The 26,754-nt window shown below is 41.2% G+C and overlaps 1 protein-coding gene and 2 long non-coding RNA genes across 3 annotated transcripts in view; 1 reads left to right on the top strand and 2 right to left on the bottom strand.

Annotated features, from left to right (window-relative positions):
• Positions 1-25,866, top strand: part of SHISA5 (shisa family member 5) — a 64,747-nt gene extending 38,881 nt beyond the window's left edge. The window contains exons 4-6 of the mRNA XM_038410208.2: positions 16,166-16,281; positions 19,035-19,253; positions 22,444-25,866. Of these exons, the coding sequence (XP_038266136.1) occupies positions 16,166-16,281; positions 19,035-19,253; positions 22,444-22,523 (415 nt within the window). The 3' untranslated portion in view covers positions 22,524-25,866. The remainder of the gene's footprint in view (positions 1-16,165; positions 16,282-19,034; positions 19,254-22,443) is intronic.
• Positions 817-26,754, bottom strand: LOC122461189. Its single transcript, XR_006282982.1, has 3 exons — positions 26,743-26,754; positions 11,532-11,540; positions 817-1,005 (listed from the first exon to the last, which is right to left on the bottom strand). It is a non-coding gene; the product is annotated as an uncharacterized LOC122461189 (long non-coding RNA).
• LOC122461190 lies at positions 13,215-21,819 on the bottom strand. The gene is made up of 2 exons (XR_006282983.1): positions 20,708-21,819; positions 13,215-14,188 (listed from the first exon to the last, which is right to left on the bottom strand). It is a non-coding gene; the product is annotated as an uncharacterized LOC122461190 (long non-coding RNA).

Genomic DNA, 26,754 nt, shown 5'->3' with positions numbered 1-26,754 from the left:
AGCCTGCATTAAAGTTCCTCCACTGGTTCCCAGTCAGCTTCTGACATCAGCTTAAGGCCTTGTCCCTAATGTTCAAAGCCACTGATTTATCAAGCCCCAGCTACCTCCATAGACAGTATTTTGATTTATGTATCTTTGTGACCGCTGCACTCCTCTGGGACCATGCAATTCACAAAACCTGGTGTAGCGGGGTGAAGTTCCTTTTCCCCACAACCCAGTAGGGACAGTCCCATCTCAAGTGTCCCTGCCACCCACAGGTGTAACTAGTCCAGCATTCAGCCCCAGGTGTCCTGGCCTTGGCACTCGGCTTTCCATCATACTCTCGGCAGCTCCTCAAACTCCTTCTGGAGGAGCTTTGCCAGGGCCTGCTGCTCCTCCACCAGCTGCTCCAACTGTTTGTGGAGGGCCAACTGCACCTCCCACAGTCCCTCTGGGGTCTCCCAGATCCCCAACCACTGAGGTCTCCGCCAGTGTAGCCAGGATCCATTGACCCCTTTGTCCAGCCCCTTGTATCGGGGGCAGACCACCTATGCCTGCATTCTCCACCACATTGTAGCGAAGCAATGACTCACTGGTGCGGCACCTCCTGCTGGTAATCTTGAGAATTAGCTCTCCAGCATATGGAGCACCTCCTCCTGGTCAGTGTCTTGCCTGCCACTGGCTCTCATGTCCCTTCCAGACTTCGGTACCCCTTTTCCTCAGGGTTCTGCCCCCAGCAGTAACCCACAGTCTGGGTCTCCCTTCCCAGGGCAACCCCCAAACATTTATCCCCACCTTGCTTCAGTGGCTACTGCCAGTCGCCTCTAGCCTCCGCTCACTGGGGCAGACTGCAGTTTATAAACCACTCATCACTGGCAAGGGGGTTTGGAGCAGCTGCCTCTACTTAACCCAGGACTGTACCTCTGCAGCCCCAGTACCTTCTTTGGCCTTTAGCAAGGCCCACAGCCTGGGGATTTGCCACGCTGGAGCTTCCCAACTCCTCTTGCCTTTCCCCAGCATTGTTCTCTCCCAGGCAGCCAGGTCCTTCTCTCTCCAGGGCTAGAGAGACTGACTCACAGCCCTTTTATAGGGCCAGCTGTGGCCTGATTTGGGGCATGGCCCCAGCTGTGGCTGCTTCCCCAATCAGCCTAGCCTTTCATAGGAGTGGGGCAACTGCCCTGCGACACCAGAAAGAAGCATGTGAAAACTGGGATAAAGCATTCTCTGTCAAGGGGATCTAGTTATGGACAATCTTCCAGAGGAGAAGAGGCAAATCTAGAGTGTGACCATGTTTAGGACGTATTGCAAAACCTTCCTCTTTGAGATAGTCTTTCCACCATAAATGACCTTCACAAATCCAAGTCTGTACTGTCTCCCCCTCTTCCTCCTTACCCCAGAATTCTGTTCCTGTAAAGGGGGGAGAGAGCCAGAGACTCCATGAATTCCATTTGGGACTCTGTTGTTTTTTACGAGGCAGGTGATCAGCCTATGATGCTGGGCTGCAGCATAAAACACTAAAATTGATAACAGCAAAATAATGTTACTCAGACGCTCCCTACTACTGAGAAAGCTGAGTGGATCATTACTATACTGTTCTTGTATTTGTTTTACTGACTTATTGATGAGGGAGGGGACCTCCAAACACTGCTGGATCATTCTCTTCATGCTATTAAGTGTGAATATTCATGAAGCACCTTGGTAAGGGACATTGTCCACGCATTCCTTACAAAATAGAACAGATCCCAGAATAGTTCAAAACAACTTTTAGAAATTAGTAGTCTTGTTAAACTGATTTTTGCTGAAGAACTATTTGGTTTTTTGTGTGTGTTGTGGTTTTTTTTTTTTTTTCTTTTTAAGGGCCAACTTGCAGTGCACACTATTGCAAATAAACTTCCCATGTGCATGATGGAGAAAACCAGTATACACAGTTAGCTTTTATAGAATGGGCTATAATAAGCCAGTAAAAAAGGTGGAAAAGTCCATTGATGGAATCCTTAAAGATAAGAATCTGCCATACGGAAAACTTGTAAACTGCCTTGCATTTTTATAGAATAATAGATATGTAGGGCTGAAACGGACCTTGAGAAGTCATCAAGTCCAGCCCTCTGTGCTGAGGCAGAATCAAGTAAATTTAAACCATTCCTGTCAGGAGTTCGTCCAACCTGTTCTTAAACAATCCCAGGATGGGGATTCCACAGCCTCCCTTGGAAGCCTATTCCAGAGCTTAACTCTCTCCTTTATAGTTAGAAATTTTTGCTAATATCTAGCTTAAATCTTCCTTGCTGCAGATTGTCCTTCGTTCTTGTCCTACCTTCAGTGAACATGGAGAACAATTGATCACACCCCTCTTTATAACAGCCCTTTACATATTTGACACACTACTACAGCTGAGGCCTCACTAGTGCCGAGTGGAGCAGGACAGTTACCTCTCATGTCTTAAAGAAGACATCTCAGAATTATATTGACATTTTCCACAAGTACATAACATTGTTGACTCGTATTCAATTTGTGATCCACTATAACCTCTAGATCCTTTTCAGCAGTCATGCATTTGATTTATTTCCTTCCTAAGGGTAGTACTTTGCACTTGTTTTTATTGAATTTCATGTTGATTTAAGACCAGTTCTTCAATTTGTCAAGGCTGTTTTGAATTCTAATCCTGTCCTCCAAAGTGCTTGCAACCCCTCCCAGCTTGGTGTCCTCCGCAAATTTTATAAGCATACTCTTTGTTCCGTTTTCCAAGTCATTTAATGAAAATACTGAATAGTACTGAACCCAGGATTGACCCCTGTGGCCCCCTAAATATGCCCTCCAAGTTTGACAGTGAACCATTGATAATTACTCCCTTGAGTACAGCCTTTCAACCACTTGTACATCCACCTTATTGTAGTTTCATCTAGACCATATTTCTCTAGTTTGCTTTTGAGAATGACATGTGAAACTGTCAAAAGCCTTATTAAAATCAAGCTATATCATGTCTACTGCTTCCCCTTATCCACTAGGCCTATAACTCATCAAAGAAGGAAATTAGGTTGGTTTGGTATGATTTGTTCTTGACAAATATATGCAAGCTAGTCCTTATAGCCCTATTATCTTGTAAGGTTTCAGAGTAGCAGCCGTGTTAGTCTGTATTCGCAAAAAGAAAAGGAGTACTTGTGGCACCTTAGAGACTAACAAATTTATTAGAGCATAAGCTTTCGTGAGCTACAGCTCACTTCATCGGATGCATTTGGTGGAAAAAGCAGAGGAGAGATTGATATATACACACACAGAGAACATGAAACAGTGGGTTTATCATACACACTGTAAGGAGAGTGATCACTTAAGATAAGCCATCACCAGCCGCAGGGGGGAGAAAGGAGGACAACCTTTCATGGTGACAAGCAAGGTAGGCTAATTCCAGCTCTTAAGTGATCACTCTCCTTACAGTGTGTGTGATAAACCCATTGTTTCATGTTCTCTGTGTGTGTGTATATAAATCTCCCCTCTGTTTTTTCCACCAAATGCATCCGATGAAGTGAGCTGTAGCTCACGAAAGCTTATGCTCTAATTTGTTAGTCTCTAAGGTGCCACAAGTACTCCTTTTCTTTTTGCGAATACAGACTAACACGGCTGCTACTCTGAAAGACTGCTGTAAGTGATTACAAACTGATTGTTTAATAACTTTGTTCCAGTATTTTCCCAGGGTATTGAAGTTAGGATGACTCGACTATAATTCCACAGGTCCTTTCTTTTCTTCTATCAAATTTTAAAATGCCTAACAGTTTTGACTCTTTTTTTTTTTTTTTTTTTTTTTTTTTTTTTAACATGCCCGTTTTCTTATCCTCAGTATTGAGACTGGTGTAACAGGCTCTAATTCCTAATTTGTCCTTTAAATAAATTTCTAAACACATTTGAAATAAAAAAATCTGTTTACCTTGATATTAAATTTAAACTACAACTATATATTTTAAGCTTGCCATATGTATAATGTTAGCCTGGAGAGACCCACAGGGAACACCAGTATTTCATATTTATTTTTTCCTTGCTTGGTGCTATTGATCAGATTCTCCAATTGCCTCAGTAAAAGTGACTATTGGTTTGTGTTCTGGTTTTAATTTTCCTCACTGGCAAACTGAGTACTTGTTTCTTGTCTGAAGGGAAAGAAACAGGAAATGGCAATGAATGAGCTCAAGCTGTTCATAACAATTTTTACCCTTGAGCATGTGTTGCAAAAGACCATACGTTAGTGTTTTAACTGAAAGATGGTTTAACTTACTCTGGTCATAAGTACTGGCCACCCTGGATTTCTGAGTCAGAAGTCTTAGTTCTGTGAGTTCTCCAAACAAAGTTTTTGCTTGGCTAACCTTGCCATGGAAATAATCTTAGTTAAGATAAAAACATTGATATTTGGCTTTACTCCTATCCATAAAGCAGTTTAAAGGAACTCTGGATGGAAATTCTATTTAATGGAGATCTCTCCATTTGATTTTCCCCCTCTCTCTCCCCCCATTTATCATAATTCAAGAGGTGGAAACTGGACCTGAGTAAAACAGTGACTTCAGTTTTCAGAGGCTTGAAGACTTCTGTATTTTTTTTTTGGTCATACGAATTATAATCATTAGCATTTCAGGTTTTAAACAAACTCGGAAATTTGAGTGAAAACTCAACCAAACTTGGCATTTTTTGGCTTTAGGTAGAAACATTGTGAAGCCACCAGCTGTCTCATGGTTTTTGCTCTAACCCTAAACCCTAAATTGATCTAGATCCACTCAGAGATTTGCAGATTTTGGCAAACAGTTTGAAATGTCCCATGTTTCAGGTTAATCAAGTAAGTTGCTCACCATAATGGTAAAAATTCCTGTTCCCTAAAGAAAAAAAATAGTGTGTTTTGGAAAATTGTTTTAAACTACAATTTCCACTTTCAACGTTTAAGCTGAAACTGGCCAATTTGCTAACAAGTTGCATGATTTATGAATGTGGGGGGGAAGAAAGATGGTCTTTTAAGACATTTGACTAGGAAATGCAAGAGCTGTTTTGATCTTGCTCTGATCATGCTTTCTGGGTGACTTACCACAAGTTACATGACTTCTTTGATTTCCCCATCTCACAGGAGGGTTGTAAATTTAATTCTTGAATATTTAAAAAGCGATTTGAGATCCTCCAAATGGAAGCAGCTATATATATATAATATATATTTTTAAAAGTGCATTTAGGCCTCTACAGTTTGAGACTTTTTTAAGTTAAGATGTATTAAAAACTCTTCTGACAAAGCAAATAGATACTCAGATAAAGCATCTCTGAAATATTTTAGCTCAGGACACCCGTTCTGATAACATTGGGAATAGTTGGCCATTACAAGTAGTAACTTCTGAAATTAAGTACTTAACTTTCTAAAACTGTTAGCCTATTGAGCTAAGGAAGTGGCTTTTTTTTTTACTGTTAATTGGACACAACAATACATTTAATTAATTAACTATAAAGATTTTGGGGAATGGTAAATCCAGCTAAGTGTTTCTGACCCCAATCGATATCTCTTTTATGACGTGTGGAAAACCATTCTTAAAAGCTATTCTTGACAACTGTCATGCCAGGGGTCCGGACAGGCCATACATTTTGGTAGTTTAAAAAAAAAACCAAAAAACAAAAAAAAACACCAAACAAAAAAAACCAACTTTACCTTAGGTGATTGCAAGGATGGATTTAAAAAATCAGCTTCTGCAGTTATGCCACATACATACTATCAAAACAGTATGAGGTTTATCATAAATTACTTTTAGTATTGACAGACTAGGTTTATGCCAAATATTTAACAGCCATTTGAGGTTAAAGGTGAATGCACTGAGAGTGCCAATGTGAATTTGGGATTCATAAGGGACTGAACACAAGTAACAGAAAAATAATTCTGGATCTGGATTAAGAAGGCCAGGCTGTGCTGCAATTCTTTGTACTAAACCAGTACAAAAATAGTAAAGGAAGGCAACCAGAACTCAAGGGATTCGAATAATTACTCTGAAAGCTTAGCAAAAAGTGGTGCATGAGTTATTTGAAAAAGAAAATGAGAGATGTTCAGAGTTATGCAAGTCACTGATAACAGCCAGAGGATGAATACAAGAGGGTGTTCCAGGCAGGGCAGAGTGTTGGGGGTACAGGAGAGGGTGAGGTCTCTGGGAGGGAATTTGGTGCAGGAGGGGATTCTGACCTGGGGCAGGGGGTTGGGGTGCAGGAGGGGGTGTAAGGTGCAGGTTCCAGCTGGGAGGCACAGCAAGACTCAGGCAGGCTGCCTGCCTTCATGCCATGGCCCCACACTGCTCCCGGAAGCAGCTGGCATGTCTCTGTGTGCCCCTGGGGGGAGGGGGACAGTATATCTCTGTGCATAGCCCACACCCTCAAGCGCCGCCCCTGCAGCTCCTTTTGGCTGGTTCCCAACCAATGGGAGCTTCAGGGACAGTGCTGGGAGCAGGGGCAGCACACAGAGCCTCCTCTCCCTTCTTCCCTCCCCCACCAGGGGCTGCAGAGATGTGCCAGCAACCGGCTGCTTCCCGGAGCAGCATGGGGCCACAGCATGCAGGCAGCCTGCCTGAGCCCTGGGCTGCAGTCCCTATTGCAATGGCCCTAGTTGTTGCTATAACTGTCTTCTCATATCATGGCATAGTGAGGAACCAAATTTGTTCCTGAACTCCAGAATACTGCCACTGGGACAGTGCTACCCACTTCTGTCTCTCTATCTTCCCAGTTCCTCTGACTTCCTTCCATTCCCTAGGTTGAGCTTGTGACGTTGCACTCCATATGTTTATGGAAATATGCTTGAGTGTAAATATGATACTGTTCTGTGGTGACCTAGAATCCTATTTTCGACGTCTCCGACTCAAGGAATATTTCCAACACACCTCTGACCAACATATTAACCCACAGAGACCTTCCTACCAACACTACAAAAAGAAGGATTCTGGGTGGACTCCTCCTGAAGGTCGAAACAGCAGCCTGGACTTCTACATAGAGTGCTTCTGCTGACGTGCATGAGCTGAAATTATGGAAAAGCAGCATCGCTTGCCCCATAACCTCAGCCATGCAGAACACAATGCCATCCACAGCCTCAGAAACAACTCTGACATCATAATCAAAAACGCTGACAAAGGAGGTGCTGTCGTCATCATGAATAGGTCGGAGTATGAACAAGAGGCTACTAGGCAGCTCTCCAACACCACTTTCTACAAGCCATTACCCTCTGATCCCACTGGTAGTCACCAAAAGAAACTACACCATTTGCTCAAGAAACTCCCTGAAAAAGCACAAGAACAAATCCACACAGACACACCCTAGAACCCCGACCTGGGGTATTCTGTCTGCTACCCAAGATCCATAAACCTGGAAATCCTGGACGCCCCATCATCTCAGGCATTGGCACCCTGACAGCAGGATTGTCTGGCTATGTAGACTCCCTCCTCAGGCCCTTCGTTACCAGCACTCCCAGCTATCTTCGAGACACCACTGACTTCCTGAGGAAACTACAGTCCATTGGTGATCTTCCTAAAAACACCATCCTAGCCACTATGGATGTAGAAGCCCTCTACACCAACATTCCACACAAAGATGGGCTACAAGCCATCAGGAACAGTATCCCTGATAATGTCACGGCTAACCTGGTGGCTGAACTTTGTGACTTTGTCCTCACCCATAACTATTTCACATTGGGGGACAATGTATACCTTCAAATCAGCGGCACTGCAATGTGTACCCGCATGGCCCCACAGTATGCCAACATTTTTATGGTTGACTTAGAACAACGCTTCCTCAGCTCTCGTCTCCTAATGCCCCTACTCTACTTGTGCTACATTGATGACATCTTCGTCATCTGGACCCATGGAAAAGAAGCCCTTGAGGAATTCCACCATGATTTCAACAATTTCCATCCCACCATCAACCTCAGCCTGGACCAGTCCACACAAGAGATCCACTTCCTGGACACTATGTGACCATCGCTCATTAGCACCATAAACGCCACCCTATATATATATATATATATATATATATATAATCGGAAACCTACTGACCGCTATTCCTACCTACATGCCTCTAGCTTTCATCCAGATCATACCACACGATCCATTGTCTACAGCCAAGCTCTACGATATAACCGCATTTGCTCCAACCCCTCAGACAGACACAAACACCTACAAGATCTCTATTGTGCATTCCTATAACTACAGTACCCACCTGCTGAAGTGAAGAAACAGATTGACAGAGCCAGAAGAGTACCCAGAAGTCACCTACTACAGGACAGGCCCAACAAAGAAAACAACAGAACCCCACTAGCCATCACCTTCAGCCCCCAACTAAAACCTCTCCAACGCATCATCAAGGATCTACAACCTATCCTGAAGGACGACCCATCACTCTCACAGATCTTGGGAGACAGGCCAGTCCTTGCTTACAGACAGCCCCCCCAATCTGAAGCAAATACTCACCAGCACCCACACACCACACAACAGAACCACTAACCCAGGAACCTATCCTTGCAACAAAGCCCGTTGCCAACTCTGTCCACATATCTATTCAGGGGACACCATCATAGGGCCTAATCACATCAGCCACACTATCAGAGGCTCGTTCACCTGCGCATCTACCAATGTGATATATGCCATCATGTGCCAGCAATGCCCCTCTGCCATGTACATTGGCCAAACTGTCCAGTCTCTACGTAAAAGAATGAATGGACACAAATCAGACATCAAGAATTATAACATTCAAAAATCAGTTGGAGAACATTTCAATCTCTCTGGTCACTCGATTACAGACCTGACGGTGGCTATCCTTCAACAAAAAAGCTTCAAAAACAGACTCCAACGAGAGACTGCTGAATTGGAATTAATTTGCAAACTGGATACAATTAACTTAGGCTTGAATAGAGACTGGGAATGGATGAGTCATTACACAAAGTAAAACTATTTCCCCATGGTATTTCTCCCCCCCCCCCACCCCACCCCCCACTGTTCTTCAGATATTCTTGTTAACTGCTGGAAATAGCCTACCTTGCTTGTCACCATGAAAGGTTTTCCTCCTTTCTCTCCCCTGCCCCCTCCCCCCCCCCCGCTGCTGGTGATGGCTTATCTTAAGTGATCACTCTCCTTACAGTGTGTATGATAATACCCATTGTTTCATGTTCTCTATGTGTGTATATCAATCTCCCCTCTGTATTTTCCACCAAATGCATCCGATGAAGTGAGCTGTAGCTCACGAAAGCTTGTGCTCAAATAAATTTGTTAGTCTCTAAGGTGCCACAAGTACTCCTTTTTTTCTTTTTGCGAATATAGACTAACACGGCTGCTCCTCTGAAACCAGTAAATATAATGTAACTGGAATATGCTTTATGAAAAGGTCTCTTGTATGGTATCATTACAAAGCTTATGATCTACTGTGTGTGTTCATTCTATTTGTATGAATGCATCATTCTTGTATCTGAAGCTAGAAATATGAAGTATTACTCTGAAGTCCTGTAGTAACTATGCAAAGTGTAGGCCATTAATGGTGGCTTGAAATCTTGATGGCTCCCATTAACTAGGACAATTGGTGGTAAATGGCTCTGTTTACTTGTAAGCCTTTGTGGGTGCCAGCCAGTGGGTAATGAAGTATCACGTGATACTGGAATCCATCTTAAATCTGGTGCATTTCCATTTAGAAGGAGGAGTGGGAACCCAGAGAGAGACAAAGGATTCCCGCCTTGTGCCAAAGCTATAAAAGGGGGTAGAACAGAACAATCATGAGAAATCCCCTAGTTACCACCTGAGCTGGAACTGACAAGAACTATACCGGGGAAAGAATTGGGCCCAGACTGAGAAGGAGTCTAGTCTGTGAAAGAAGCTTATTGGAACATCTCTGAGGGTGAGATTTACCTGTATTCAGTTTCTTAATGTATTAGGCTTAGACTTGCATGTTTTTGTTTTATTTTGCTTGGTAACTTACTTTGTTCTGTCTGCTATTACTTGAAACCACTTATATCCTACTTTTTATACTTAATCACTTTTGTTTATTAATTAACCCGGAGTAAGTGACTAATACCTGGGGGAGCAAACAACTGTGCAGATCTCTCTCTCTCTCTCTCTCTCTCTCTGTTTTACTCGGTTTAAAGCTTATACAGGGTAAACTCAGATTGTAGGCCCTCTATAACACATTTATTCAGGGTTTGGATCCCACTGGGAGCTGGGTGCTGGAGACAGAAATACCTGCTGAGTGGTTTTCGGTTAAAGCCTGCAACTTTGGGGGCAAGCTTTGGGGGCACGGTTCAGACCTGAGTTTCTATTGCAACAGGCTAGCATTGTCTGGCTCAACAAAGCAGGGCTCTGGAGTCCCAAGCCATCAGGAAAAATGGGCTCAGATGGTTTCAGCACATCAGGTGACAGTCCCAAGGGGGTCTCTGTGACCAAATCCATCACAGAGGTCTTCACTGCTTCTCCTGCAGAACATGGTTTCCTTTGCAATGTACCATTGTTGAAGTTCACACAATTTGGTGGGCAATAGATCTGTAAAAAATGCTATCTTCCCCTCTGAGTCTCTTCTCTTCGTTTGCCACATGGTAAACCTCTTCCAGCGTCAGTAAATTATTTTGTTTGTGCTTCTGCTTCTTTACTGAGAACCCTCTCTGGAGGGAGGATTCATCAGGAACATCAGTCATTTCCACTCTGTTGCTGTTCGTGACAGTGCAGGAATTCCAGAATAGTAAAAATAGTTACTACTTGCCGTCCAAATAGATAACAAAGTGCTTTATAATGGGAATTTATGCACAGAGCTGGGTTGATACTTAAGGAAACTGGCAAGTAACTTAATCTCTCTGCCTGTGTCATGTATCAGGTTGGTGGCAGAGCCTTGGGTCTCCCCTAACTCCCATTACAGTGTCTTACCTGTTGGAGAGAGTATGTGGTGCACACAAAGAATAGAGATGGGAGTGGGTGAGAAACACAGGATTCCCACAATGAATTTAGAATCTCTAATGTGAGTAAATTAATTGCTTTTGTGATTTGAAATAACAAAAATGCTTGACTGGCAGATAAGTCACACTCGAGCATTAAACTGTATGAGAAAGTTGGCATAAATTCTACATGTACCCCTTAAACAAACTTCACATGTAACTTTTATATGCCATCTGTCCAAAGATTTTTGCAGTGTAGGGCATATCGGAGCAATCTTATATGCAGAGGAAAAACATCCACATCATTCTTCATCAGAGTGCATCAGGTGTGGTGTCTTTTTTTTTTTTTTGGTTTTTTGGTTTTTTTTTTCAAAAGTCTCTATCTGAAGCACCATAGAACAGCACTAACACTCAGGCACTAACATTCAGGCTGGTATCTCTGCATTGTTGGTTGAAAGATATTAGAAAAATATAATACTTTGCAATTTTGGAAAAGATTGAATGCATGAGCGCCACAAGAGAATATTTGTAAGGACATGTTTATATTGTGAGATTAGAACATGTTTGCTAATATCTTTGTAACTACTTTTTTGGGAACTTAGGGAGACAAGATGGGTGAGGCAACTTCTGTTCGTGAAAAAGACAAGCTTTCTAGCTTGCGCAGAACTCTTCAGGTCTGGGAAAGCTATTCAGTGTCACAGCTAAATACAAGGTAGAACAGATTGTTTAGCTTAAGGAGGTAACGCATATTGCAAGAGACGTTTTAAGGGGACGAAGGCAGTTAACACCTCTGCAGTTATAGGACCAAGGAGGGTTAGTGGGTTATAGATTGTTGTAATGAATCATAAATCCATTGTCTTTGTGTCCATGATTTGTAGTGTCTAGTAAAGTTATGAATTTAAGCTTCCAGGCTCAACTTTTGAAGGCATTGTGCATGTTTCCATTGAGGATGAGGACTGAGAGGTCAGAAAGAATGATCACTTTGTGAAAAGTGTTTGCCTGCAGGTGATATGGTGGTGGTGTCTTTCATCTTTTTCTGTAAGAGCTCATTTGAGAGTGTAATGGGTGTATTGTATGCCTCCACATAGTTGTTACTGAGGCATTTAGTGCACTGATGAGATATACCACATGTTGTGATAGGCATATATAGCACCAATGGATCTTGTGAGATGTATTGATTATCATAGCAGTGGAGAGATGTCTGCAGGTTTTGCATCTGATGTTTTGGCAGGGTCTGGTGCCACTTTGATTTGATGGGCCCTGAATTATGGGGAGCTTGCTTCTGATGATGAGCATGGCAAGACTGGGGGGTTGTTCAAAAGCCAGTGGAGGGAGTACGGGAAAGATTTCTTTCAGGGTGTGGTCCCCATTAAGTATGGGTCGTAATTGTTTAATGATACCCCATATGGGCTGCAAAGTGGGGTGGTAGGTGACAACTAGGGATGTGTGGTCATAGGTTTTTTTTTTTTTTTTTTTTCTGTATTGAAGCATGTTCTCTCAGTGTATTTGGATGTTCTATTCCAGGATGCAATCTCTACTCTGGTGGAGTGTCCTCCTTTTGGTGAAGGCAGTTTTAAGTGTGTTAAGGTGTATATCCTGGAGTTGCTTTTCTAGCATATCCTGTGGTACCTGAGTGCCTGACTATAGATAAGATTTTTTTTTTTGTGTGTGTGTCTAAGGTTGTTGCTGGATTTGTGAAGGTATATGTGGTGATCCGAGTGTTTCTTGTATATAGTTGTCTATAGGGTTCCATTATTGAAGCTGACTGTGGTGTCCAGGAAGTTGATGCTAGTGTAGCAGTGTTCTAGAGACAATTTAATAGATGAGTGGTGGTTGTTGAAGTTGTAGTGGAAAACTGTTAAGGAGTTTAGGTTGTCTGTCCAGAGGATGGAAAATATCATCAACATATCTCAGGTGTGACACTGGTTTTGTGGTGCATTTTTGTCCAATAGTTTATTCCTAGGGATCTATGAAGAGGCTGGCATATTGGGGAGCCATTCTAGTGCTGGTGGCTTTTCACAGGGTTTGGACAAAGTGTGTGCTTGTTGAATGTAAAATTATGGGTGAGGATGAATTGGATGAGTTTGGCAATGTATTTCGGGTGGATATCTGAGTGTTGTCCATTGTCTTGTTGATATTTAAGGCTGGCAGTGATGCTGTCATTGTGAAGGATGTTGGTATATAGGGAGGTGACAGCCACGGTGGCAAGGCTGTTATTCCGAGGGAGGTTGTTGATGTTGCAGAATGTCTGGAAGAAGTTAGTTGTGTTTTGGAGGAAACTGTTCCTTTGTGTGGATAATGGTTTGAAGATGGTTTCTAGGAGTCCCAAAATGTTTGAATACATAACTGTGTATTTTGTATGCATGACTTCTGTCTGGAATGTCTACCAAAGGCTTGGTAACATAGAGAAAAGTGATTCTACTTAATGGGAAAGAGTTGCTCCCAACAAAACACTTTTGACAGAAATAGCTTAAGTCCTGTGTTGTTTGTTGTTGATGATTATTATTAGCACATCCAGGATGCTACAGCTAGCACTCTGTCAAAAAATTGGACAAAATGTTTATTACCTAGTAATTTGGCAATAGAATGTTGTGAACTAGCTAGTTGATCAAGTAAGGAAACTAACTTCAACTTAGTCTCCACAAACAGTAGCACATAGCAAACCAGCGTTTTATAAAAACAAATGTAATTTACAGTTAAGAGAAGCGACCATACATGAGTTTGTCACTTTTTTTTTTTTTTTTTCCCCTCCTTGGATTGGTCTGAGATACTACAATGTTAAGTTCAGTACAAGAATAGGCATATAAAAAGGAATCAAGCTGTCGGGGGCAATCACAGGCAGGCTGCAACTTAGGCCTTGTCTTCACCACTAAAAAGGTGTGTGTTTTCATGTGTGTGTTTGTTTTTTTTTTTTTTTTTTTTTAAACTTAATGGTAACCAACACAGATGAGCTGTCCTGAGATAAAACACTGCGAAGACCTGGCCACTTCAGTTTTATCGTAAAGTGAACAGCTCCATATTTCCTCCATAGGTTGATCTCATCAAATTTACCTCATGGTAAAACTGAAGTGTCTGGTCTTTACTGTGTTTTTTACCTCTGGATAGCTCATTCATGTTAGTTACCCTGAGGTAAAAAACACATACCTTTTTTAGCAGTGAAGACAAGGCCTTAGTTTAAGTACTATAATATGAGGGTTTGGTGGGCAATGCAGCTGAACTGTGAGTTGTATCCATATCACATTGCTGGTAAGAGAGGCCATTGTAAGTCATATAAGCAAAGAGGACAACTAGACAGCAGGGCATAATTTCGTCGGTGAAGTCAATCTGTAAAATAAAAGCCAGAGATGTCTTTATTTTAAAATAAGTTAGTTTCTTAAAAACACATAAAACATGTAGCAAGACCATATGTGAAGTACTTAAATCGTCTTGTGCTGGGATTTGTGTGACTATTTCTGTATGTTTACAAACAAAATTATTCTCATGTATGAATCTTTGTGCACTTGACTCCTTTTCCTCTTGTTCCTTTTGAGTATGTGTTTAAAGTATCTTGTAATGGGTCTTTGTGGCCAGTCTTAATTTGCACTAGCCATTCACTTAATAAATAAGAGTACAGAGCCTTTACTTCTAATTTCACTAGTGTTTATTGGCTGCCAGCCTATTAGGCTACTGGAAAACTGAGACATGAGGCCTCAGGAATTGGTAATAGGAGCACACAGCTTCTCAAATTCAGGTCAGTTATTCAGTTTGCCTGGGTTGTCAGTAGTGAAAACTAATCACCATCTGATAGCTATTCAGTTGCCAATGTGAAAATGGTTGTAGGCATACATATGTTTTATTTAAAACTGTGATAGGAAACAAGACAGGAAGAAGGCTGGGAAATACTTTAGGCAGAAGCTCAGCAATGAAGCAGAGCAGGATAATTCTAAACATAATCTTGTGTTTCTTATTAAAGTTCATTGTTAAAAAGTGATTTCCTGTGATTGATTGTTTGTTTTTTACCATTGTTGGATGATGATGTGCCAGAACTTAATTCATTTTGAACTCGCATAAAGAAGAAATATAAATGCCAAATTTAACTGTCCACAAGATTTTCAATCTAATTCCACACAAAATAGCCTGACTGGATGAAGCGCTTCATTAGATTTCAAATCACAGAAAACAATAGCAGATCGGCTAAATGCATACATTTGAGCTACTTTATAATTAAAGCATAAAAGGCCTTTCCTTGAACAACCCAGGCATTGTGATTTATGTATCAGTAAAGAAGACGACATAGGAAGTCAGCTACAAGTTGGGCTTCTAAACAATGATCTTTCAGAAAAGCTTGAGGGCCAGGCACAGCAGTAAAAAGGTCTGCAGAAAATGGGAGACTTCCACTGAGTATCTAACTCTCTAGACTGAAAAGGTAAATAATCAGGGGTAATAATTTAAAAAAAAAAAAAAAGTTCTGAGACCCTAACACCCTGTACTGTCTCCTTGGTTTGGTACTACTGGGGGGAAAAAAAAGAGAGGAGAAAAAAAAAATGCCAAAGCAATCCTTGGCTTGCCTATGTTGAGACTGCCAACAAGGGTGCTATCTGTGATGAGTATTCCTGTCTCTAATGCAAACTACTAGATAGTCATTGGATAGCGTAATCACTTCTGGTTGCATCCAAACTGCACAAGATCCAGATCTGACAAGACCTGCAAAACACAGGGTCTAAGACCAAGAGGTCTGTGAAGACTTTGGAGTGGGAGACGGCTTGAAAAAAACAAACGGAACACCTGCATTCTCACTAATTCAAGCATTCTATGTTTAATGGGCGATCCACAATTTTATTAATGGAAAAAAGTTGTCTTGGTCTTCTGAAAGTTTGAGAACCACTGTCCAAAAATCCAAAATGTGACTAAAATGAGTTTTGAAGCTTTATATCTCTGGTTTTGAAAATAAAAATACACACACAACCACATCACAATAGAAAAGATTAAACTATCCATGTTAGGGTTCAATCATGCAAAACATTTAATGCTCCCTAGGAGGTGCTGAGCAGCTTCCTGATTGCATTGTCTTTCAGTAGATTTGAGTTCACTCAGGATTGGATCCTTAAACAGCTATTTTACTGTTCAAATATGTGATAGTGAACAATAAATGTTAACAAAAATAGAGCTGGAATGGCACACAGACTCCTAAGTGTTTTTGCATAGCTGAAGAATGTTACTGTAGGTCTTCATTAGTCTCTCTAAGGTGCCACAAGTACTACTGTTCTGTTCTGTTCTTTTTATAAAAACGAGTGTGACTTTCAAGTGCCTCTTCTTTTTCAGTTTTGGGACCTTTGTGGCTATAGGGGTCACCATCTTCGTGGTGTTCGTAGTCACTGTCATTCTGTGCTTCACCTGTTCATGTTGCTGCTTGTATAAAATGTGTCGGAGGCAACAGCGTGAGTATTTGTTTATATTTTTGTTAACTTTTATCTCTCTTCAGTGAAGTTTTGTTTTTAGTAAATAGCATCATTGTCAAACTAGCACTCCTCCTCTCCCCACCCCTTCCACACACCATCACACAGAATACCAAAAGTAAGCATTTTGAGACACTTCAAACTCTGATGTAGTTATAGGAATCGCTGAATATTTTTGGACATAATTGTGTTTCCCTGTTTTCAAATGTTTTTTCTTTAGTGAGCAAATGTTGGAATAATTGATTCCTTTAAAAATTCCTCCCTATGGCAGTCTTTGCAAGAGAGGGGCCATGGGAAATATATCAAGGTCCAAACAGTGCAACAGTAACTGTGGTTGCAATTACTGAAAGGTCATTAGTGCCAGGAGATTAAACAAATCTTCTGAGAATGAGAACTTCTTCCCCTCCATCTCGTGCTACATTAAAACAAGGAATCTTGATATGTCTTTTGGATTATCACTGAGGAACAGATTATCTAAATCATTTCCTGAGCTAACCATATTATGTCAATTAAAAGAGGAAATTTTTGTTAATGGACAAACTGTGTTGACTATGACTCAAAGCATATTGTACCACTTTGTAAGTCTTAACTCCTAATTTTCTACTCTAGACATCCCACTAGAATCCAGTTTGAAATGGGAATTATTTTAATAATTTTCCAGAACCTAAACTTTTAAAAACTAGGATGACATGAAGTCAAAAGGATGTTTGGAATGTCTGTATTTATATTGAAAATCTGTGCTATTTTAAATGCAGCTATTTTTTGTATATTAAAAGAAAAAATCCACACTTGGACCAACATATGTCAAACTACTAGTATTGTTGACCAACTAGCCAAGGGAACATTTTAATTAGAAATTTATTTTATATTTAGTTTTGACTACATTAACAAGATCACTTTAAAATCTTTGTTACCTGATTCCAGCCCAGCTGCTTCTCAAAAACTTGAATGTTTGCAGGGAATGAGGATAAAGTGGACTAAAAATAGGTATGGTGGACCAAATCCTATGTTTAAAGAGGTCTTGAGCGGTATCCATGGTTCTGGAGTGGGGAGGGAGGTAAAACGGGAAACGAAATGTTTGTAGGTTTCAGAGTAGCAGCCGTGTTAGTCTGTATTCGCAAAAAGAAAAGGAGTACTTGTGGCAACTTAGAGACTAACAAATTTATTAGAGCATAAGCTTTCGTGAGCTACAGCTCATATGCATCCGATAAAATGTTTGTAGTTGCTCAGTTTAAAAAAATACACCACTTAACTGTTGACTATAGAGAGGAATGTGTTTTACTGTGTGTGTTAGCAGGTCAGTCTCATAGCAAGCTGGCTTAGTGGTCAGGTGGTGCCTCCATAGTTCTCTTCCATCTAGAATGAGCAGAGGGAGCTCTGTTGGGATTGTATATGGCAGGCATCTCCCTCCTATGCATCCTTTCTTATCCGCCTTAGGATTCTGTCATGACAGAAGGAAGAGGATTTGGAAGAGGGGGGACCCAGGCCCCCTCATTCCACTGGGTTCTGATCCAGGGCTATAAAGGGCTGTTACAGTGTTCTGGACCATTCTTTATGCCATCCTAAGTTACAGTCCCCCTGAGTCACTCCCTACCAGACTGTGGCTCCTCTGTTCAGAGCATGGTCACAGTCTTCGCAGTATCGGCATAATTCTGCTGCGGGGACAACATCCCCCTCCTTCAGGTCCTCTCTTGGTTTCCCAAGTCAGGAAAAAGGGGGGTAGAGTTTATGGATCACTGTTTCCACAGTGTCCTTACCAATACTGTGGTGATGCTTCCCACCACTCCAGGTACAGCCTGTAACTCCTTCCCTGTTGCCCATGGACTATCCAGGCAGTCTCTGGCCCAGTACTGCCCCATACCTTGCTATGTTTTAGTATGTGGCCTGTAAACACCATCACACAGGGTTTATGAAGTACATGGTAAAGTCACAATGCCAATATAAAGTGGTGGTAAGTGGCACAGTAGGGAATTAAGTCAAGTACCCTTCTTTAAGATAAATTGGGAGACAATTAATTAATGGAGTAATTTGGCATATCACGTAACGCAGGCTGTGAAAATAAGTAGCTATTCAGCCAATATGCTGAGTAACAGAACTGTCTAACAAAGATCAAATGTTGTTAGTGTTAACCTATGCCAGTAAGTTAGTAACAAACATGATCTTTGCTAAATCTCAGTTAGAGGAATATGTGCCAGCATGCACTGAAGAAACAGATTTAAAAAAAAGTCTGATGAAGTACAATAAGAACCAGTGGAAAACAATGCTCACACACGGAATTAAAAACGATCTGCCTAAAGATAATCTAGTTAATTTCTTTACCTTCTCTGCCTTAAAATCATGATGATCTGTTTTACATAGGATTGTGAGTAACTTAACTTCTCAGATGAGATCTCAGTTTCTGAAGAGTCAAAGAATATTTTTTTCAGGCTCCTTTGTGGAGTAAAAGGAGGAGGTAAATTAACCATTGTCCTGGCACATGATGGTCCAACTCCCATGGAAGTCGATGGAAGTTTAGCCATGGACTTAAATGTGAGGGCCGGAGGTACTAGTCTCTGAATATGCTGGAGAACTCTGAACTGGAGTTTCTCCCTGGTGTTTACAAAGACAAATCAAACAGTGATTTCCCTTTTGGGAATAGGAATGAATGTTCAAAATATTCCATATCTTCATTACTTCTTCTGGATGTCTGCTTGATGCATCAGTAGTAAATGCATCTTACTTTTATATGTTTATAGCTGTAGTGACCACCACAACTTCCACCACAGTGGTCCATGCACCATATCCCCAGCAGCCCGGGATACCATCTGGTTACCCAGTGGCACCCTATCAAGGATATCATCCTGTACCAGTCCAGCCACAACATGGAATGCCAGCAGCACCCTACCCAACACAGTATCCTCCACCTTATCCAACGCAACCTTCAGGACCACCAGCCTACCATGAGACAGTGGCAGGTAAGGCCGTAGCAAGAAGAGCAAAACACAATTGAAGAAGAGAAACTGCATGTTTCTTCTTTCTTACACTAAGCTCACTAGGAAGACAAATGCATTTGTAACAAATCTGTGTTAATTATACACATGAGCACCACCAGTCTGTTTGCTGGGGCACCCTTTCTTAATTAACAGGCTTGGCTTTCATAGACTAACACTAATACTTCACTTCACAAAGGTGATCTGTTCTTTATATTTATCCAAAATTGGATTTTTAAGTAAAATAGATTAAAAATGTACCATTTGATTCCATTCTAAGGGCATGTCTACACAACAAAATTAAGTCCACCTAATTTGCGGCCGCATATATCCGCTGCAGTAAATATATGGCTTCTGTGTGTCTATACTTTGCTCCTTGTGTCGGCAGTGCACTTCCTCACCAGGAGCGCTTGCACAGACTGACCTGTCAGTGTGGGGCATTGAGGGATGGCTTCTGAAAGCCAGCAACAGTCGACATAAGCAACGCTGTGTCTACACTGCATCGACCTAACTACATCGACATTGACTCTGCGTCTCTCATGGAGGTGGAGTTAAGTCTGTGTAGTGGGCAAATTATGTAGTGGGAGCAAAATTTTAGTGTAGACACTTATATAGGTTAATATAAGCTGCCTTGTGTCAACCTAACTCTGTAGTGTAGACCAGGGCTATAGCTCCATGTACTATATGCGTCTCTTGCCAGTCATCACTGTTAAGATCACTTATAAATAGAAAATTACAATTTTTATATGGAAGAAGGTTCACAAATAGCTTACAAAGGCAGCTTCAGCTTACTTGTAGTTTAGAGGACAGATGCTCATCTTTCAAAGTGCAATTAGACTGAAAATTCACTATAAAATATCTGTGGACCTTCCAACAAGATGAAAAGACACTTTATGTAAGTGTGGATATATCTTCCTATCCTGAGTAGCATGGAAAACAAGCCCACTTCGTAGCTCTTTCAAAGTACAATATTTTTAATTTAGGATGCTCAGTAAATAAAATAATTTAAAAACAGCAGAAACAAAAACATCAGGCAGTGTAGACAAAGGAAAAGAACTTGTGCTGGAACTTAGAATTGATTGGGCAGAGCTCTACAGAAAAGATGTTTCAGACGAGAGAATCGGCAAAAAGCGGATTCCTCTGTACCATTCACGATGAAATCGAGAGAGGAGGCCAGTGCTTAAGCAGAGGGAGCAAGGAGGAGAAGAGAAGGTTTGGGAACTAGAAGTAGAATCCAGAGAGGGTCTTGAAAACAAGGAAGACAGCCTTGAACTGGATTGTAAAATACAAGTCCTTCCAGTGGAGATGAAAGACTGAGATGCTATGGTTGTGCTGCTTTGTACATAAGAGGAAATAGGCAGCAACACTGAGCTCAAGTGGGGGGGACTTGAGGAAGCTGTAACAAAGGAATTATGATAATCATAGCAAGGGGAGATTACCTGAAAGATCATGTCATGCTCTGTGATCATCATATCTCACAACAGCTGTGTTTCCCTGGAACAATTAAATTGTTTATATCAAGGATGAGTCTGAGTGTTGGAGACAGCTTACTCAGCAACTACCCCATTACTGTGGAAGCTGTTCCTGGAAGACATCAGAATTGCCATGAACCTCAGCACCTTCAGATAAAACAGAATGTCCACATTGACATAACTTTATATAACACCAGCCAAAAAAGTTCCTGCTGACTGGGGGATGTAGGAGGGGAAAAACATGTGAGCCTAAATTAATTTGAAAAGTGCTCCACTAAAACAGTCATAAACTCAAAGGAGATTGGATTAACTATAGAGGCAAACGAAAGGTCTGATTTGATGCTCATTTTTTTTGTCTTTGTCCAAGAAAAGCACTGGTTTTTGAGATGTCTTGTTGAAGGAAGTTACGCAATGAGAAAAATCAATATGGGGGGGGGGAATAAATAACATAAAATGCTGATATTTTTGTCTTGGGTAGAAAGTTGAAAGAATTTTAAGTAACACATTGTTAATAGCATCAACTACGAGAGCATCTCCCCAGGAGGATATTCTGTTTCTCCACCATCTGAGGAATATCTTTCAGTCCTTTATCTTCTCATCCAGTGGCTTACTTTCACTTTACCTATATGACATTAACTCTTGCCTGTCTCAGTATGTGCACTGCTGCCCTCTAACCAATGGAGTGTTGGACCTGCTTACTGGTATTTGACATGCTATTCCCTAATGAGCTGCAGCCTACAGCGGAGGAGGATTTATTATTTAAGTCCCAAAAATGTGCTCAATGCTACAACGGGAAATGCACATAGTCTGCTGCAAAGAGCGTCCAGGCTCAGTTCTCTAAGTGTGAATATTTCTCAAGTTATTGCTATTAAATTATTCTCTAACACAATTAAAATGCACCCTAAGCTGAATCTTTGACTTACGCAATAGGAACTAGAGCAGGGGTAGGCAAACTATGGGCCGGATCCGGTCCCTCAGGGCTTTGGATCTGGCCCACAGGATTGCCCCCGTTGGTGCTGCAGGCCCCGCGCCACTCTCAGAAGTGGCCAGCACCATGTCCCTGGGGCCCCAAGGGTGGGCAGAAGGCTCCATGCGTTGCCCTTGCCTCCAGGCACCGTTCCCTGCAGCTCCCATTGGCTGGGAACAGGGAACCGCAGCCAATGGGAGCTTCGGGGGAGGTACCTGGGGGCGTGGCAAGGGCAGTGTTCTGGAGCCCTGTGTCCCCTCTCCCCCCAGGGGCTGGGCAGGGACGTGGTTCTGGCCGCTTCCTGGAGCGGCATGGCGTGGGACCAGAGCAGGCATGCAGGGAGCCTGCCCTGGCCCCAGTGCACACCACTGCCACCCTAGAGATGCTTTAGGTAAGCAGTGCAGGGACGAAGCCCAAACCCCTCCTGCACCCCGCCCCTCAAGTCCCTGCCCTGAGCCCCCTGCCGCACCCTCACCCCAACCCCCTGCCCTGAGCTCCCTCCTGCAGTCTTCACCCCTCCTCTGCCCCAATCCCTTGCCCTGAGCCCATTCCTGCACACCCTACCCCCTCCTGTACTCCAACCCCTTGCCCCGGCCCTGCATACAATATCCCCACCCAGATGTGACCCTCGGCCCAAAAAGTTTGCTTACTCTTGAATTAGAGCTATCATTGAAAAATAAGTATAGAATGAGAACATTAATATGAGATACCTGTGTTGTATTTTGTTTTTTTGCAGTTGGTGCTGGAGCGCCCTACCCAGTCAATCAACCCCCATACAATCCTGCTTACATGGACCCTCAGAAGCCCACCTATTGAATGGATTTTCTATTATGCCTCTGTGCATAACTTTTTTGTAAAGTATAATGTGTGCTGTTTAAACCATACAAACTGTAGCACATTTTCGTAAAATGCAGCAGTCCCTCGTCTCTCTCTGTAAAGAGAGAAATCTAAATCAGTAGCTTTTTTAAAATACACTGAGCTCAGCAAGAAAAAGAATTATCACTTGTTCACTCCGTACCTCAAGCAAATACAACAGGAGAAACTTGTTCAAATTCCAGTGACAAAAGGGTGAAAAGGGAATAGTTCAAGATATAAGAAGCATGGTAATGTGTATTGTGCAATAATTTGAAGGTTGGGTTCAAAAAGAATGATCAGAAATAAGTTAAAAGTCGTAAGCACCCAAAGCTGTAGCATTCATCTGCATATTATTAAAATATAAGAAACTAACTGTCAGAAAACTTTAGTAAAATTTGATCTTCCTGTTTTCAAGTGAACATGATGAATTAAGCTACACTTAACTTAGTGATTTTTAAAAGGGAAGTTTCCTTTGCTGGAATATAATTGTCTTCAGAAAGGGATAGTGGAACATGTTCTTATAGCTTTTTTTCCACACTGGTTGCATTTATTTTGTGCCCATAAGGCATGTGCTTGATCTATTCCTTTCCAATTTTAAAACTCAAAACATGTCAAGTCATCAGATGTCTTTTCACTTCCTTTGTTTAATTCTCTGTTATACCTGGCAAAAAACAAACAAACCAACTCTCCATTGTTCAATTAAATAAATACGTCAAAAAGCTGAAAACCTAAGAATGCTGCATGATAATTTTTGCTTCATTATTTCAAATTTTGACTACGTTTTGATGATGGGGGAAAAAAAATTTCACCTTGACAGAACCATGCATTGTCCCTGTGATGAAAACGCTGCTTCTCAAACTTGCAGAAGAACAGTCTGACCCAGTGCTAAATCCTGCTCACTTAAGAGAAAGGGAGATGTACCTCATGTGCCTGCCAGCAAGATTAAGCCCTGGACATCCTGAGTGTGGTTTTTTACACTAAGATAGGAACTTTATAAGGAAGACGCCTCTTCCAATAAAATTAAATATTGACTTAAAAAATACTGGAAAAAAAAATCTCAACATGCTGTACAGCAAAGACCAAATCCTGCTATCCTCCCAATTTCCACATAGTGTAATGGGAGTTTGGACTAAGTAAAGATGGCAGGATTTGGCCCTAGAGCTACAAAGGAGCTTACTTCAGGGAAAATTGCACATGTACATGGAGAAAAATTGTCTATCATAAAAGTTTCTTGTTAAAATGTTGACTTTTATAACCCATTGTAATTGTGACCAGTTACAACACTTGCAATTTTAGAGTTTGTATTTACCAAACCAGTCAATTTTAGACACGCTGCACAATCTGATTTTTTTTTTAAAAACTCTCAACAACTCTTCTCTAAAATTGAAATAGGCTTTTATTGTCCAGTGATGAAGCTAATCAATTAACTGTTACTTCAGTGGAGCTTAACTGAAGGAATATTATGACATAACTCTCATTCTGGTTTCATTTGTTTAGAGATGTTTACAAGCTGCTTGTTTTGGGGTCCTGTACTTGTGATAGGCTAAATATAAATATATCAAGTTTGTTTATACAGACATGATCTTGTCACTGATAGTGTTTATCTTGCCTCTAGCTGCAGAATGGCTGTGACTGAAACTAACTTTCAAAAACAGCTTTGTCTGTACTTCAACTTAGTATCAGACAGTAGGAATAGAAATTAAAAGGCAGTCTATGCCTGGATCTTTCAACCTTCGTTTGCGATGGTCTCCAGGTAATTTCACAAACTTTCAGCAAGTGTCCAGCATTCTGATAGGAGACCCCGTGTCTGCCTTGTTACATAGCACCAAGGGGAGCACTTGTGCTAATAACATTAAATGAGGCTATGAAACAGGCACAAAGAGGGAGTTGAGTTATACAGTGCATGGTGCGTTTTCTTCCCTGCTTCGCAACCAGAAGAGGGGTAGCACATCACTGTAAATACTGCAATTTTGGAGCTGTGTGGGAACAGCTGGAGAGGAGTAGGGAGACAAGGTGAGAAGTTTCTGCTGTGGTATGTTCCCCTAGAAATCCTGTATGTCTTGTGCCAGAAAACACTTCAGAAAATAATTCCTTTTCTGTAGCTTCTACCAGTGTGAGTGGCTGGACAATTATGAGTGCAGAGGTGCAGTAGAGGGGACCAAGATCATCACAGAAACCAGATTAGACAGCTGCCAGGGTAGAGGCTGAACAGAAAGGGGCAGCTATTCGGCACCGATGACCTGAGGCTCTCAGAGGTGGGGCTGGGATTTTCCATAGTTGTTTGGTTTTGTGTAATTACAAAGCAGGGGCCTCTGCATTTTTTGTCCTTTCTTCTGCTTAAAGTGGTAACTCCAGTGAGTTGTGGTACCACAGTGTGGTACAATTTTGGACATAACTATTCCTCTTGGGTTTTCCCATTTTTAAGGAAAGAGCATGGCACAAGGTGAACTTTGTGTGTAGGCATATACCCTGCCTATGTGACTTACAATCCCCTAGCCCTGAGGAAATAGTCCATATACAGAGAATCCATAGTAGAGATATTGTAAACCAGATACTATACAATGGACAGTCAGGATAATTTCAGGATGGTCAGAGACATGCTATCCTAGGAGAGGAGGAGATCATGTGATTGGGATAGGATAAGAACTGCCATGTGTGGTATCCTTTCCTCACTGTGTATGTTAATGGGAGCTGTGTGTTAGTAATGAAGAATTGCTTAATGAATTAATTACTCTTGGAGCTGGACAGGGTGAAGGAGGAGGAAATGGGTGCAGATTTGTACATTTTCCTGTTTCATAGTGGAAGTACTTAACTCAATTTCTCACTCTTAGTATATAGTGAATATTAATCGTAGCTAAAAGATTGACATTGGACCAAAATCTGTTTCCATGTAACCCAGTGAATTCTGTTTCTATTTAACTCATGTAGTTATGTTAATGGTGGGTGTAATTAAGAGCAAAAAGTCTTATTTTATGCATTGATAACACGTTGGTCAAAAGTAGCTTATATATTGCAAATGTAAAATGGATAGTGTTAAGGGAGAGGGAGAATGGAATTCAAACTTTACATGTTTCAAAAGTTAAGTGTTTGTTTTTATAAACTCTGTAAGTGCCTTTATTTCAAAAAGTAGTGAATTAAATACAGTAGAATATTCTGTTATACTAATATACCATATAGTTCTTAGGGTTTTTTCTCAATTATAACCTTGCTTTGTAAGTAGTTTGTAGCTACACGTGAGAAGTATTCAGCAGAACTGGCATAAGGTCTGTACATCTATTTATAATAAATGCAAATGTCTGAAGTATATAGTGTCCATTTTGTTTACATATTACTTGAAAGTTGTCACATTTAGAAGTATGCCTGTTTAGCTACATGTTACTCCAGTGTGTTTGACAGTTCTAACATTTGTATTTCTAATCATCCTGTTTGGTGAATATATTGCTTATGGTTGCTGCCACTTCAGACTTAAGTCTTTTCAACAAAAATGGGCATGGTAGGGGCAGGACAAACTTCTGTTACCTTGACAATATTGTTCTAACCTAATCTAAAAGGATCATTTGTAAAGCATTATCTGGATTAGGATTAAATGTGTGATATTAGAATGCATTAGCCAACACATTCCAACACTTTGGGAAAGTCTAGTGTAGACAATGGAGTACAGATTTAAACACACATTAAACTGATTGATTAAAGCTGATGCACCCCCGTGCTTCAACTTGACCAATATAGCATGTGTTAAGAGCGGTGTGCTACCTCTTCCATGTTAAAACATTTGAGCTAACACATTCTAACACACCTTTTACTCTAGTGTAAGCAAGGCCTATGAGTAAGCTTTTCTGATTCTGCCTAGAAGAGCATATCTGTCCAAATGAGGTGGTGATTTTGTAATATGGATACTGTGTACTAGAAATTGAATTTAGACTTCCCACTCATTTCATATAGGTCACTGAGAAGTCTTGAGTTAATAACAATTGAAGTGTTCTGTGTCCCATTATTAGAGTATTGAACTATCAAGCTCCCTATAATCTCTAATTTTAAAAAAATTGCTTTTAGGTAGGCATTTATTTACCTTGGAATAATCAAGAGTATTACACTGATCTCATTCCACCTGGAATGTAGCAATGTTTCATATATAATTTGATGATTAGTGTACAGGTGAAGTGTAGAAACTTTATTTCACACTGTCCTCTCA

Source organism: Dermochelys coriacea, chromosome 7 (assembly GCF_009764565.3).
Source record: "Dermochelys coriacea isolate rDerCor1 chromosome 7, rDerCor1.pri.v4, whole genome shotgun sequence".
In the NCBI taxonomy this organism is placed as follows: Eukaryota; Metazoa; Chordata; order Testudines; family Dermochelyidae; genus Dermochelys; species Dermochelys coriacea.
This window is presented reverse-complemented; position numbering and strand designations above follow the sequence as displayed.